This window comes from Streptopelia decaocto (assembly GCF_964273445.1).
Source record: "Streptopelia decaocto genome assembly, chromosome: 4".
NCBI classification, from domain to species: Eukaryota; Metazoa; Chordata; class Aves; order Columbiformes; family Columbidae; genus Streptopelia; species Streptopelia decaocto.
In genome coordinates this window covers 13,505,644-13,520,049 of record NC_138658.1, presented here as the reverse complement: position 1 = coordinate 13,520,049, position 14,406 = coordinate 13,505,644, and the positions used below count along the sequence as shown (strand labels likewise).

The 14,406-nt window shown below is 36.3% G+C and overlaps 1 protein-coding gene across 1 annotated transcript in view; it reads left to right on the top strand.

Annotated features, from left to right (window-relative positions):
* ANKRD50 (ankyrin repeat domain containing 50) overlaps positions 1-14,406 on the top strand; it is a 42,968-nt gene that overhangs the window by 15,014 nt on the left and 13,548 nt on the right. The window contains exon 3 of the mRNA XM_082051622.1: positions 10,410-10,639. Coding sequence (XP_081907748.1) covers positions 10,410-10,639 — 230 coding nt within the window. The remainder of the gene's footprint in view (positions 1-10,409; positions 10,640-14,406) is intronic.

Genomic DNA, 14,406 nt, shown 5'->3' with positions numbered 1-14,406 from the left:
AGTTGCTTTGTATATCCATCCTATGCTTGCTAGTAGTTCTAGAATAAAGAAGTTAAAGCTACTGAAAAATCTGTGAATAAAAGATATACGCTACACATGGTGCTAGTTTCGCATGTATCTTACCTACATAAATGTTTCTTGGTAAAAGTGTTATCTTTTATGGACTGTAAATACAACTACCTACAAACTACCCTATTAGATCATCTTGCCTATCTAAAAGTTTACCTACTTTGAAAACGTATAGTACTTATCAATAACTAAGAGAGATTCCTACACCTCTAAACCATGCCTTTTCTAAAATATGAATGTTTTACTCTACCAAACCAGGAAGATCATGTTATCTGAGTTTCTTTAAGATATCAAATGGAATTATCCAATGCATAAAATTTGGACAATAATATCTATATAGTTTAAAAATTTGAATAATATAACAAATCTGATATGAGTATCACCTGGGAAAGCATGATATAAACAGGTCTGTCGGTGACCATATTTCCAGTGTCGAAGAAGAGAAAACATCTAGTGGGAAGACGCAGATTTGCTTTGATCAGATTGGAAAGAACTAGCTCATAAAATGATAGGAGACTTTTGGAGACAGTGACTATGAGAATATCTTAAATGCATGATGTTTAGGAGAGGAGCAGAAATAAGGACAAACTAAAAACTGTGGACTTGGAGATGCTGGTGACCTCAGATAACTTGTGGGAAAGATCTCATGAAGACAAGTATAAAGAAAAGAAGGAATTATCTGCAAAGAACACTGAGGTCTTAAAGCAGTATCTTAAATATCCAATTTAGTGAAACTGAGCTCCCTGTCATTAACGCGTTAGACTCTAGAAGGAAGACTACAAAGTAGATCAGCTAGTAAATATGAAAGTAAAAGAGTAACGTGAAAATGAGGGCAAAACTGAAAGTTCAAGGTGCATTGTTTGTGTTTCTGTACATATGTTAGCAGAAAGAAGTTATCCACCAAGTGTTGGTCTGCTATTCACTGGGGCGGAAAAACTGATAGCTCTGACAAAGCTGAAATGTTCAATGCTTGTGTAAATTGTCCTTTCTTAAAAACAGTCATTTTGCAGTCAGACAGCTAACATAATTAAAACTAGCAACAAAGAAGTAAGATTACAGAAAAAAACATAGCCTGGGCAAATAAACCCCAAACACATAAAATAGGTGAGATATTTACAAATTGTTCAGCCTGTGGACTGTTAACTGATTATCTTCAAAGGACAGGTTATCTTTATCAGGATGGCAGAACATTCAGACTTGAAAGAAAAAGATGTATATTTAGAGCCTTGCTTTAACAAGGGACAAAAAGGCATTGGGGATTTAGAAGCACGTCAGTTGAAATAAAAAATGTTGGAACAAATAATCAGATAAAGTATTTGCAAGCAGCTGGAAGAGTTGAAAAACAGTTAACATGGCATGACATGGTTTGGTTTCAACAAATCTAATCTTTTTGTGAGAGACAGTAGTAGAACTTGTGGATAAGGAATAACCGTAAATGTAATTTTGACTTCAGAGAGGCATTGATGCTTACATGAGACTCATTTGGCTACATGCAAAAAAGACCTGAGTAATTATGCCTAAAGAGTAATTATCAGTCATTCATTTTCAAACTGACATAGCACATCATGTTGGGTCTCACAGAGATCTGTCCTGTCTCTGTCTCTTTTCAGTGTGTTTCTTAAGGTTCTGGTTGACTGAGTAGAAGGAGATGTTTATAAATTTTGGATACTACTGGCTTCTTTAATGACTCTTGTGTTATCCATGGCACCCAAGTAACAGGGCAAGAAGACCCAGCTTAAATTGCAGGAAAACAGGTTAAGGTTAGACAACAGGGAGAGGGAGAAAACGTCACAATTATAAGAATACAGAAGCACTGGAACAGATTGTGTGGGACACCAGAGCATTGAACACTGGAAGTCTTTAGGAGTAGCTTAGACTAATATCTCTCAGGGATGACAGATTTAGAGCTGATCTGTGTGTAGGCAGGGAATTGGACTTGGTGACCTCTCTATTACCAAAAACAAGAACTGGGAGAATTTGTCTAGAATAAAATACTGCTTTATATTACATGTTCAAGAAAATGTTTGCATGGTTTTCTGTCTTCTCTTTGCCTTTGGTAGGAATACAGGTTTTTGTATGTCAGACTCTGAGTAGTTAGAACATATTGTATATGTTAGCACATATGGCAGATATATTCCATTTAAAATTATGTAAAGAGAGTCAACCTGCTCATGGTAGCAGGTGTGAATGGTTTTCAGCTACAGTTGTATGTCCTTTATAATAGCTGAGATGTTTGCAAACTGTTTGAGGCAGTCCAACTATTGCACCAAAATATTTGCTCTTAAGGTTTCTATTTTTTGAGATTGAGTAAACCCAACAGGAGATCTGCTGGTAATACTTCATAGACAAAAATCACCTATATATTTGTATGAAACAGTAGGAGGTCCAGCATGCTCTGTTTATGTGTGACCAATGGTGCTGGTTCTGTCATAAACTCTGCTTTTGTCTGGCCTGATGCCCTGGAGCTAGCTTTTGTGCTCTTCTTGTGGGACTGCAGTCTGCTTTACAATTACATATGAAATTCAGGTTGCTACAAGACATTGCAAAATCAGGTATGGAATTGCACAACAGGATTTGCCTGCTATTTCCAATTCAGCACTTCTGAAAAGACCAGACCCTAGATTTGCATCCATGTACTGTACCTAGAGCTTCCCTAACAGGTGATTCTCAGCTTGGGTTTTTTTGTGTTTTGTGTTTTTTTTTTTTTTGTTTGTTTTGTTTTTTTTTTTGTGTGTGTGTGTGTTTTTTTTTTTTTTTTTGTGGTGTTTTTTGGTTTTGTTTTGTTTTCACTGCTTTCTGCCTCTTCCTTCATAAGACTGGGTAGAACTTCCTTCATGTAGCTGGGTAGAACTGCTAGAGCCAGTTTGTCTTCCTGTGCAGCTTGTAAATAAGTAATTTGTTAGAAACAATAATTTCTATTACGCTATAGTCCATGAGTGTGTATAATTCCAGTATTGCGCTCTGTCAGAAAGTTATAATCAGTTGCAGTACACTTAATCACACTGGAAAAATTACAGAACAGTTACCTTAGTAACCTGATCAAATCTGTTACAATGCACACAGGTGTGCCCATGTCAAACTGGGTAATTTCACGTTCGCCGTATGCTGTATTTTGCAACTTTTGAAGTGTAGAAGTGTTCTGTGCTTCACAGCCCTTGTATTTCTTTAATATTGCCACTGTCAGTTAAGGGTGTTATATGTTTTTCGGGATGTTATTACCAGTATGAGCAACAGGGCAATCAGTATGAAGCAGTGGCCCATGGTATGCATGCACAGAGTGCCAAGAATTGGGGTGGTATGGTACAGAAAGCAGCTATTGAATTTGACCATTAGAATTTCCCTTTTAATCATTAGCCAGAATCTATTATGAGGCAGGTAAATAAACTGTTTACTGTCAGTTATCCGTAAGACATAAATACCTTGTCATAGGACAAAGTAAAACTCACTATCTACAAATATTACTGCAAGTAGTGTGTAAAGATTCCTTGTTTTCTCTTCCTGTGTGAATATATCTGCTGAAAGTCTTCTTGGAAAGAGGGTAATATTTCATTAACTGAGCAGCCCAAACTTCTGATTTTATTAGAAGTGAAATTTACCTTTTCCTGTTTTATTATGACCTATGCCCCATATGCAGTTTGGAAAACAAAAGAGAAAAATTAAGCAACTGGCATTTGTCTGGCTTTGCTGATGCTTCTGACAATCTTTAACAGTTTTATCTTCACTGGTTTCATTCTTTTAAATGCAAATTTGAAACTGTGGTGGCACAGCTTTAAAGGATTGTACTCAGCTAACCAACCACTGGATTATTGTAATCTGCAAATGAACATGTGTCTGTAAACTCATGAGGCAGTGGGGAGCAAGGTGGAATATTTGTTGTTACTGATGAGAATTGAAGTGCAGATGACTAAAAAATGTGGAGTTTTGCATTTTTATCATCTGTTCTTATTTACATTATATACATTATAAAGCTTTTATGTTTGTCTGCTCATGAAAGTAGTGAAAACCCCATTGTGTATAGATTTGTGCCCTTAGGTGCATATGTCCTTGAGTATCTCGCAATGGCCTGGGCTCCCCTCTGTCATGTCTGTATAACACAATTCCTTCCCCTTCTGATGTTATGCAGCACCTCCAGCTGTTAATTGCCTTAGAGAGCCTTCTCCTTCCCTGTGTGTCCTCCAGCTGTGGGCTCAGGAACATGGAGCTTCTAGTACACCTGATCCAGAGCTGGTAGAGGCAGCATCAGGTTTCCTCTTACTTGTGAGGATTTTTGCTAGGTTTCTGTGTGTTATTTTTGGGCAAAATTCCCACTACTTCTTATGTTACTGGCAAAAATTACTACAATGTTATGTAAATAGAGTTGACTTATTTGCAGTTTCACTATGTAATTCATTTTCTGTATTTTCTGATACAACATAAATGTGAGTGTCTTAAAAATTACGTGGTAAACTGCTGTGATAAATCTTGTTGTTGTAAACCACCCATAAGAAGGGAGATGCTTGTCTGTTTTTCTGAAGATTGAGACTAGTGTTTGAAGAATTGTCTATTTTGTTATAAACTAGGTATTGGTAAACATTGTTAAACTGTGTGTACATATATATAAACAAATATATCCATCAATACGTGTATATATGTATATGTGCATTTTCTGCCATTACTTTAATCTTCAATAATTCTTTAGATCAAATGAACAAATGAGTGATTTCCTTGCAAACTCTACAAGGCATTCAGATCCCATGTGAAGGACAGCACAGCATTGTCTCTCTCGCATAACGTTAATGTTTTTTGGGGTTCTGTTGGCAAGTTTTTGTCAATAGATAATAAATTCAGGTAAAACTCAATGTAACTTCAGTTACTTACATCAGTTGATCAGCTCCATCATGTTGTTAGTAATTCCTGAGCCTATTCTTCCAAGGTATTATGAATACAATTTTTTCAGTGTATGCTAACAATTCCCAAGGAATTACTTCAATTCAAGGAATTACAATCCTCATGGAGTTTGCCGCTATTTTCTGTTCTGTGTGATCGCCTGCTGGCACTACCATTTCTTTTGATTCAAAATAGAGGCATTAACTCAATTGTAAATATCACATATGAACTGCAATGAATATTGCTTTCTGTTTTGAAACACAAATAGTCTTTAGGAAAAAAGGCGTTCTGAGGAGATCTCTGCAGGGAGGTGCTGCTGAACTCAAGCAGGCAAATACAAACTTCCTGAAGTTCTAGAACTGCCATAAACAGAGTGAGAAGGACAGATGAGCTTAAGTAGAGCATAAGGGCAACCTTACCTGACAGATCGCCATAAACATCACTTGGAGCTTTTAACAGTTTTTAAAAATCACTTTGGGAAGTTTCCCTTCTACTTTTGTGCTCATGTCCCATAGTGGTGTTTTTTAACTTGCATCACCACAAATGAAAGATTGTTCTTTCTAACCTGACAAAACAACATCTTCAGTCTGATAATGTCACTCATGGTCCAAACCATAACAAGCACAGCACAGCGCTATTCTCTTGATACATAAGCAAAAAATTAAGCAAGGAGAGCAGGAGTAGAGGAGAACATGTGCAAAGTCTGAGCATAAGCTAGCTGCTAGTTGAAAAGTAAGTGCTGCTGGTGTGCTTGGGGGTTGTCCATGTCCGTCCTTGCTCGCCAGCCTGAAGCTGAAGGCTTGGCAAAGGTAGCAGCAAAGCTTCGGAGAAAACAGTAGGCTTCACTCTGTAACACTGGTGAAAATGTTATGGTTTTGGTCTGCAGATGCAAAATCAGTTTTGGATTCCAACATTGTCCCACCTTTGTGAGAGGGCAGCATGCATACCTGCTTTCAGAGTTAATCCTGAAGCTGTCTCCCTTAGCTGTAGCTTATAGAAATAGTTTCTTCTGAATTAAAATGTTTGGAGGCATCTAATAGTTTAAAATTAGGAGGAAAAATTAGTCCCCCAATAATTTAGGAAGGATTGGGGGTGGGGGGGAAGAGGCTAATTTAATATGCAGGGATTAGAAATATGACAAATAGCTAGTGAATTTGCTCAAAGAATCTGTTGTAGAACCATTTGCAAAAATGCAGGAGAAGAAAGAAGGCTATGTATGTGATTATGATATTGTTTACTTTTTCACAAACTTTCTTTGAGGACACCAAAGTTTAAATTTTCAATGTAAACCTCTGGGATAGGTCTTCTTGTCATCGTTGGCTGTAACTGAAGTACATGTGCTGGACAATAACTTTTTGATGAGAAGGTTACTCAAAAGGCAGTTTGTTTAAGAATTGTCATACTAAAGTAGAAAAAAACTGAAGAGCTGTAGTGGTCATTGAGTAAAATTTCCAAATCAGTCATTTCTGTCATTATGAAAATTGAAGTATTTTGCGTTTGTTAAAGGTAGCAGCACTATGACAAATACTTTGTGGGTTTTTTCTTTTTTTCTTTGCTTCTTCTGACTTGCTTAGGAGATGAGTTTAATATAATTGTTCTATATGTTTGGTAGCAAACGCAAGCAGATGGATAGAGAAAAAGGAGCCATTTTAGAGATAACCTTGGTTTATGCTGTAACAAGCATCAAAGAAATAAAGTGGGGACATAACAGAATTTCCTATACACAAGAGACAAGCAAATATGAAGAACACATTCATAAGAAACTAGGATATCTCACTTCTTTTGCTCCTAGAACTGCTTATATGACGTTTGCTTTTTTTTTTTTCCCTTTTGAGAAAGTATGTGCATTCCACTGTTACTCTCTTTTCATCCTTTGTGGATAACACCGTTATCTTTCTACTTTGTTCTGTTGTGTCTTAGTATTTTTGTGGATCCAATCTAAAAATCTCAACATTAATCATAAGCAGAACTTCAGCATAGACTGTAAATATTCCTTCCATATGTGGAAAATTGTGTTTGCATGGGTTCAGTCAACTCAGTAGCAATCCTGAAGAACTCTGTGGGATGGTTCATTGTTCTGAGGACTCTTTATTTGCTAGAGAGCATGTAAAACATCTTTGCTCTGCATAAATAAGCCATTACATTACATTGTCATTAAAATGAATTCCGTCATTTCAAATACCTAATTGTGCTGTTTTCTCTAGAGATTTGGTATTTTTACTAATTCTTTTTTTTTGTTTTGTTTTAAATCATGATTACTATTTCAGTAATTTTCTGTAATGATAACCACTTTTGTATCTGTATTGAATATAAAAGTTCTAAAGATAATGTTATCCTTTCAGAAGGTAAGAAAAACTCAACTTCTGATCTTTTGAGTGGCACTTTGTTGTAACAGATTGCTTAATTTCCAATCTGTAGATGAATCACCCTTTATGGAAGTACTTTAAGACATCGTCAGTTGTGTGTTGACGTACGTATTTTTCCTATGCAAGCAAGAAATTGTAGGGGAGTGGAATTACTAAGTCACATTATGGAGGTAAACATGACGTGACTTCTGGTAAATTAGCACAGCACTTACCATCTCTGAAAAGTTTCACTATTGTATTACTTGGCATCTACTCTGATAACAAGAGATATAAAATGTCTAGAAGGAACAGAAGTTTATCAAACAGTTTCTAAGGGCTTTTATCAATGTCTTGTCAGTGTCACGGTTAATATTTCTGCAAGCTAGGAAGAAATCACTTTGCCTTGTTTCCTGACTGCATGTGTGTGTGTTTGTATATATCTATATAGATAGATAAATAGATATAGATATCTCCATATATTTCTCCTAGTGGAATTTAAGTTATGTTAAGGTTCAGAAACAAAAGTATTGTGTAGTGCAGCAGAGCACAGGGAGATGAGGGTCTGTGGAATAGCTTTTTATGAAGCACAGTCAATATGCTAGGACTCCTCTGCCTCAGCTTAGGGAGGCTGTGATAAAGTCAGAAGATTACAGATGGCATGGAGGAGGTGAATATGGCATAATTCCTTGCTGTCCTTCCAGTATAGAAGCAAAAGGCTGTCAAATGAAACAAGGATGTTTTGGATTTAGATCTACAAAAAAGTGATTTTTTTTTTTTTTTAATTTTTTTAATGTTATTTTTTTATGTGGTGTGTAACTCAGCTGCAAAAGCCCTTGCCGTGGGATGTTGTGGATGCCTGAGGCTTAAATTGGTTTGTAGAAGACTTGGACAAACCCATGGAAGAATGGTCACTTGAGGCATGTTACATGCAGAGACTGATTATCATGTTCAGAAGGTCCCTGGAAGCACTGTTTGCTGCAGTCCCTGGGAGTTCTGGGGAAATGTGGTTTAATTCTTGCCCGATGCTTGTGTTTATTCTTTACACATTTGCTTTCAACCTTGTTTGGAGGCAGTGTGAACCTTTTGATTTGACCTACTACAGCCAACTGCTATGTCCTGCAGGAATTAAGCAGACTCCTTCCCAGACATGATGATTAGCTGTTCTAGGTGGGATTCTCAGCGAGTAAATACTGACACAAGAACATGGTTAGATACTCCTAAGATATTTTGTCAGTGTTTTGGTAGCATCACTCAGATTTTAAGTGAGATTTTAATTTAAGATACCATTACCCATTTCTTCATATCTTGTAGTAACATTCAAAAAGTAATTTAATATAGAGAACAACGTTTAAAGAAAATTTGTGTTGATAGAAAAATAAGTGTTGCGGGGAAAATGCTGTGACATAAATAGCTGAGAGGGCAAGGCAGCATTCTGGTGGGAGGAAGGGGTGGAAAATGTGGCCATTTCCAGCTGCCTCCTTTCATTGTGGGATTGGCATGATTTAGGAAAGTAATTTTAACCTTATGGCTACTTTAATTTCCTGTTCTGTAAATTGGTAGCTGCTTAGTTTCCCAGCTTAGTGAACAATGATTTTTAGTTGTACTTCAGGCATCTTCTGAAAGAGTAACTAGCTGTGAAAGTACCGAAGAATTCTAACTAGTATTGTGAATCTGGAAAAAAAAAAAAAAAAAGAATGGGAGGGCTGAAGGGTATTGCAGATTTAAAATCCATCAAAGTACTTTTAGAACACAAGTATTTTGTACTTCCTTTTTATACCTTTGGGGAAATTTCTCCAAGTGTAATAGATCACCTAGTCTGCTCCACTATATTCTACTGTTACTGTTGGACATGAAAGGTGCACCACTCTGTTTCCATTTTGCGTCGTTCTCAGGCAGAAAGCCAGAAGATAAGAAACGTTCCACTAACAGTGTTTACGAATAATTTCTGAAGTGGGTCGTAGTCTTCCCTTAACAGGCAAGATTTGCCTTTATTCGAGTTTGAATGCCTGGTAGGTAATAATGTATTGACTAAAGTCTCCTGAAGATAAATTTGTTCAGTAAAACAAATGAGAAAAAATTATTATGGTCTTGAGTAAAAGAAAAAATACTTACATTGTGCATACCTTCTGGACACATGGAAATAACAAGCCTACAAAAGACAGTGAACTGCTAGATAAGTATTTTTCTCAACTCTTTTCATTTTCTGAATCTTCTTACTGTGAAGTCAAAGTTTGCTTGCCAAATGTATTTAAAGATAATTTAGTCAGTGAAACTTAAGAGGCCTAAATCATTGTGAAGTTTCCCAAAAATCAGTAGTGTAGCCTGGAAATACTGGATAGAAACATGACAGTTATGTAGTAGCTATTCAGTAAGCTTTCTATTTAAAGATGCATGTAAGTGCAGAGTTAAATATATTCTGAACGAGTACTGTTAAGGATGGCAGCAGTACATGCAAATTTGTGATTTTCAGCTGTGCAGTCAGATGTGTTGATACAGAGGATGCAGATAGTCCTTTTGTAGTAATGGTAACTTGGCAACTTCAGTATGAATAAAACCTGATACATCAAAGTTACTACCAAATGCCTGAGTCTGCTTCTAAATTAATTTCCATTTTATTTGTGGAGTTACGGTGGAAATTCTGTTCTTTGCAAAATTGATATTCATTCAGACATGAACTATTTGAGCTGTGATATTTCATGGGTCTTTTATTTAGACTTTTGTTTCATGACCAACTATTGTTTGCTTTTAGTTTCTGGTAGGCAATAATAACAGCTGTGGCAGAGACAACAGTGATGAAGTTCTTAAACTTTAGGCCAGGTAGCTGCTTTCTTAGTGAAGCTGCATTTTTCCAAGTCTTCTAATGAGCTTTGAACAACATAACAATACTTTTAAAATGATGTTATAAATATTAAGTTCATTAAAAAGTAATATTGCCTAAGCAAGAGTTACATCAGTGAATGTTCAAACTCTTTTTGTTAATTCAGCCTACCACAGTATTTTCTGTAGTAACTATTTAAAAAAATTAACTTTGCAATTCAAGTTGATCATAGCTTCAACTTGAACGACTGCGATTGTCAATGTATTGTTAAATGTATTTAAAATACTGACCTGGTTTCATGTTCCTTACAGGTGCATTCTACTCCCTCTGTTGGGAATGAAGCCCCCTCAGCAGAGCCTCTTCCTGCTCATAGATTCCATTGATGAGGGCTGTAATGTTTCTGAGGGTGAACAGACTTCTACAAGTTTATCTGGAACAATAGCAGAGCTTTTAGCTGGCCATTTTGAGTTCTTCCCTCCCTGGCTGCTCCTCCTGTGTTCTGCCCGCAAGCAGAGTAAAGCTGTTACAAAAATGTTTACAGGTAAGTACAGAGCATAGGAGGTGCTTGTTACCTGTGTCTGTAACTAGGATATAGCATTTACAAAACCCTCGGTGATCATTGAAAGCACTGAAGCATGCTTAGTTCTAAAAAATGACAATCACAAAAATGGTATTTCTAAAAATCACACATTTTGCTTTACTGAGGACTATAGAAAGCTTAAATTGGCCAAGTATGTTGTTGGTAAATTATGCCTTTGCAGTACATCTGCAAAGAATGGGGCTGCTCTGAGTTTTTCTCTTGCTTTGCTAGTTTTAAAAAGCTTTGCATCAGTGTAGGTGATATGTAAGTACATAAGCATGTCAGCAGCATGCATTCATTCCTTACAACTTCAAAAGTTGTTTGTTGGTGTTTTTTTTCATCTCCAGTTAAAAACTCTCCCCTTATTTTCAGAAAGCAGGGAATAACCTTTGAAGGTGGAACTTCACAATGTAGATGTGGATTCTTGGAGTATACTTTTGGCAAATGCTGCACAGTAAAAAAATTCTTCACAGCTTCTTCATCCAGGCTTTACTGTGTCATGAGAACATTTCTTCACTATAATTACATTGTTACTGGACGTTCTCTGAAATTTAATAAGGGGCAATATCTAGACTGGATTCCAGACCTATGTATAAAGCCTGTGTGTATTAAGGCAACAATTAGGACAAAAATGCGGTGTAGAACACAGACCCATAGGCTTGTTCGTTTCCACAGTGGCAAAAGGTCAATGGGATAATTGCATTTTGGAATGAAGTACTGTATTAATCAGTGGCAAACGTGAACATTGGTATTTTGGAGTATGTGAGAACTAGAGGAAACTTTGGGGTAGCTTCACAGAGCTCCTTTGGATGTTCATATGGGAATAGTTTTGTCAAAGCTTGGCTGATTAGATGCGTTGTCGTTGCCAAAAAAACAGACAGAACTTCAGAGCTGTTTTATTTCCTTTCCATTGAATCTTATAATGTTTCAGACTAGTCTTAAAAAATTGCTGTTGTCTTCTAAGTATGTTTCCAGATGGTATTCCTGACAGGAAAAATCAGCAGAACTAATGGATATGCCCTTAAAATAAATTTAATTCGAACGAGTTAATTTCTCATTTCCACAGAGGATGACTTGATAAATAGCATAAAGGAAGTTGCCTTGTGATATTATAATCATATCTTCACTGTGGAAAAGGTACAGCAAAGAAAAAATGAATCCCAAAATAGTTCAACACAAATGGAGCAAAAATTTAGGATCTATTTGGAGGAAGTGGTGCTTTTTCTACTACCAAAGAAAACTGTAACATTACAGCAAATGTGACAGTTGCCCACTTAATACACCATTGGATGATTTTCCTGTTTACAGCCAATATTCAAGTTTGTGAGAGGTATAGTGACGATGTGAGGAGCGTGGCTGAACTTCAGATACATTGCAACTTTGTGTTGTAAATCTTAAGATAATGTTGATCCTTTATTCCATTCCCCCCACCCCACCTGGTTCTGACCTGAAAAGAATAGACTGTCATTAACACTGCTACTGGGTCAAACTCTTCTTCTTCCCTGTGGTATTTGAATGTTTACTTTTAACTGAGCCAATTTATAAAGCTATTTAATTGGTGGACAGGCAGAATTCAAGATCAAAGATGAGTGTTTTTCACACTTGTGACTGAAGAAATAAATGGTGTATAATGTATGCTGCATTCTAGGACACTGCTATACAGAATTACTTATACTTCTAGTTTCCAGCAAATAGTTTGCAACCATAATGATGATATCATCACTGTACATTTTCTTCAGATGTATTTCTTTAATTTGGAACCAATAAGTCGGTTTCACTGTAACTTAGTAAGTTACACTGGAATCCTTTTAGGATTATTTTAGGAAAATGAGTCCCATCTGTAGGGTTTTTTCTGCTAAAAATTTTAGAGTATGATAAAAAATATGTACTAGCCAATATTAATTTGCTTAGAATAAGTTTGTATTAGGTTTCACTTAAAATTTTCATGCAGTGAAAACTTCTCCAGAAATCTCCTGAAATGAGAGCTAAACCTATTTTTCAGAAAGTGTTATTGATTTGGAGCCAGATAGCTGCAGTGGCCTCATCCTGATGATGCTCTTTTTTGGGTGTCCAGTGCAGACGAGAGTTTGTCTTTTGTCTTTTTAGCCAGAAATAGCGATGACATTGAAGAAAGCGTCCAGTCCTTCTTACCCACTGTCATTTTGCCACTGCCAGTGGTGAATACATCATCCCTACCACTCTAAAAATGAGAAAAGGAGGAGGGGTGTTCAATTTGGTCCCCTCTGTTACTTCACTTTTGTTGCTGACTTAGTTTTGAAAGTTGAATAGTTGTGCCTGCATCTACTGCAGCTTGTGTTCCAGGCCCTTGTGTATTCCCAGATTCTGTAGTAGCGCAATGTGCTCCATATTTTTCCCATTACTCAGATACTCAGCTTTCATTAATTAAAATTAAAAAAAAAAAATAAAAGGTTTTGCCTCTTGTGGCTGCAAAGACAACCTCAAAAATATGAACCAAACATAAAATGATGCCTGCATGAGTCTGTGGTCACCCTCCACAGTGAGCAAAAAAGCCAGCCAATTGAATAAAAAAGGAGGGGAACAGATAATGCATGTCCTCCTGTCTTCACTTGTATGTGCTCTGTCACCAACTACCACATCATACCTGTTTGTTTTTCTTATGGACTTTTTCCCTAAATTTAACAATTCTCTTTCTTGTGCCAATAATTATCCACATTATCTCCCACATCATAATTTGCTATCATTTGGCTACAAGTATGGACAGTCAAGCAGCTCCATCAAATACAGTCTCTCCAATCTTTGTATTATAGTATTAAAAAATGTTTCCTTGTATTTTTAAATAATTTAAAAGTCCTTTAAACTGAAAGTGGCACTGAAGACACTTTTTTTGATGCTTCAGCTAATTAGCTAATAAAGATGCTTCTTTTAAAAATGATGCTAAATCTTGAAAGCATAGCAGTTGTCCTTACAAAACTAAATTCCTTTTTTAAAGATGCATCTTGTTAGTTTAAAAACTTTGGGCTTTTTAAAATCAGGCGTTTTTATTTAGATACATTTGAGTGAAAAGCAGATACTTTCTCATTAACGGTATGCAGGTAAATAGACAAAAGTGCTTCTGTACAAATGCTCTATTTATTGGTTTGAAGAGGCTTTTTAATAGGCACGTATTTTTTTTCTTTTTTTGCTACACACATAAATATCTGTGACATCTGGCTTGATTAAACACTGACCTTAATTAAACACTTTGTTCATCCAAAGAATTCCTTCTCATGTGTGAGGCATGAGTGCACCAGTATGGTGCAACCCATGCGGATGTCACATCTCAGGGAGCCATAGTCTTCATGAAGTTAATGTTAGATACTGGAAAGATATTGGAAACTACAATCAAAAGAATCAAAAATGTACATGAAAGGGTTCAGTGTAGCCTCAGAGGCAGCTTAAGCTCTGTTCACGCACTTATCCATAGGCAAAAGCAGACAATCTGTCATTCATTTTTTACTCTTCCTTTTATGTATTTTTCAGCTCCAGACAGCCAGTTATTATTTAGAGCTGATATTTATCCAAATTTATTCTGGATGAGAAATCATGGGAGTATAAGCCTTTCTCATATTTTTCTATTTGCTGGTTCTGGTCTGAATAAATGTGGAGGGTTGTTTTTCTTGTAGCCTTTCCTAAAACTAAAAACTAAGCAAAAATGTAAAAACTTAAGAGAAGTCTAGTAAGAAATTACAACCCAACTTCTCTGCACC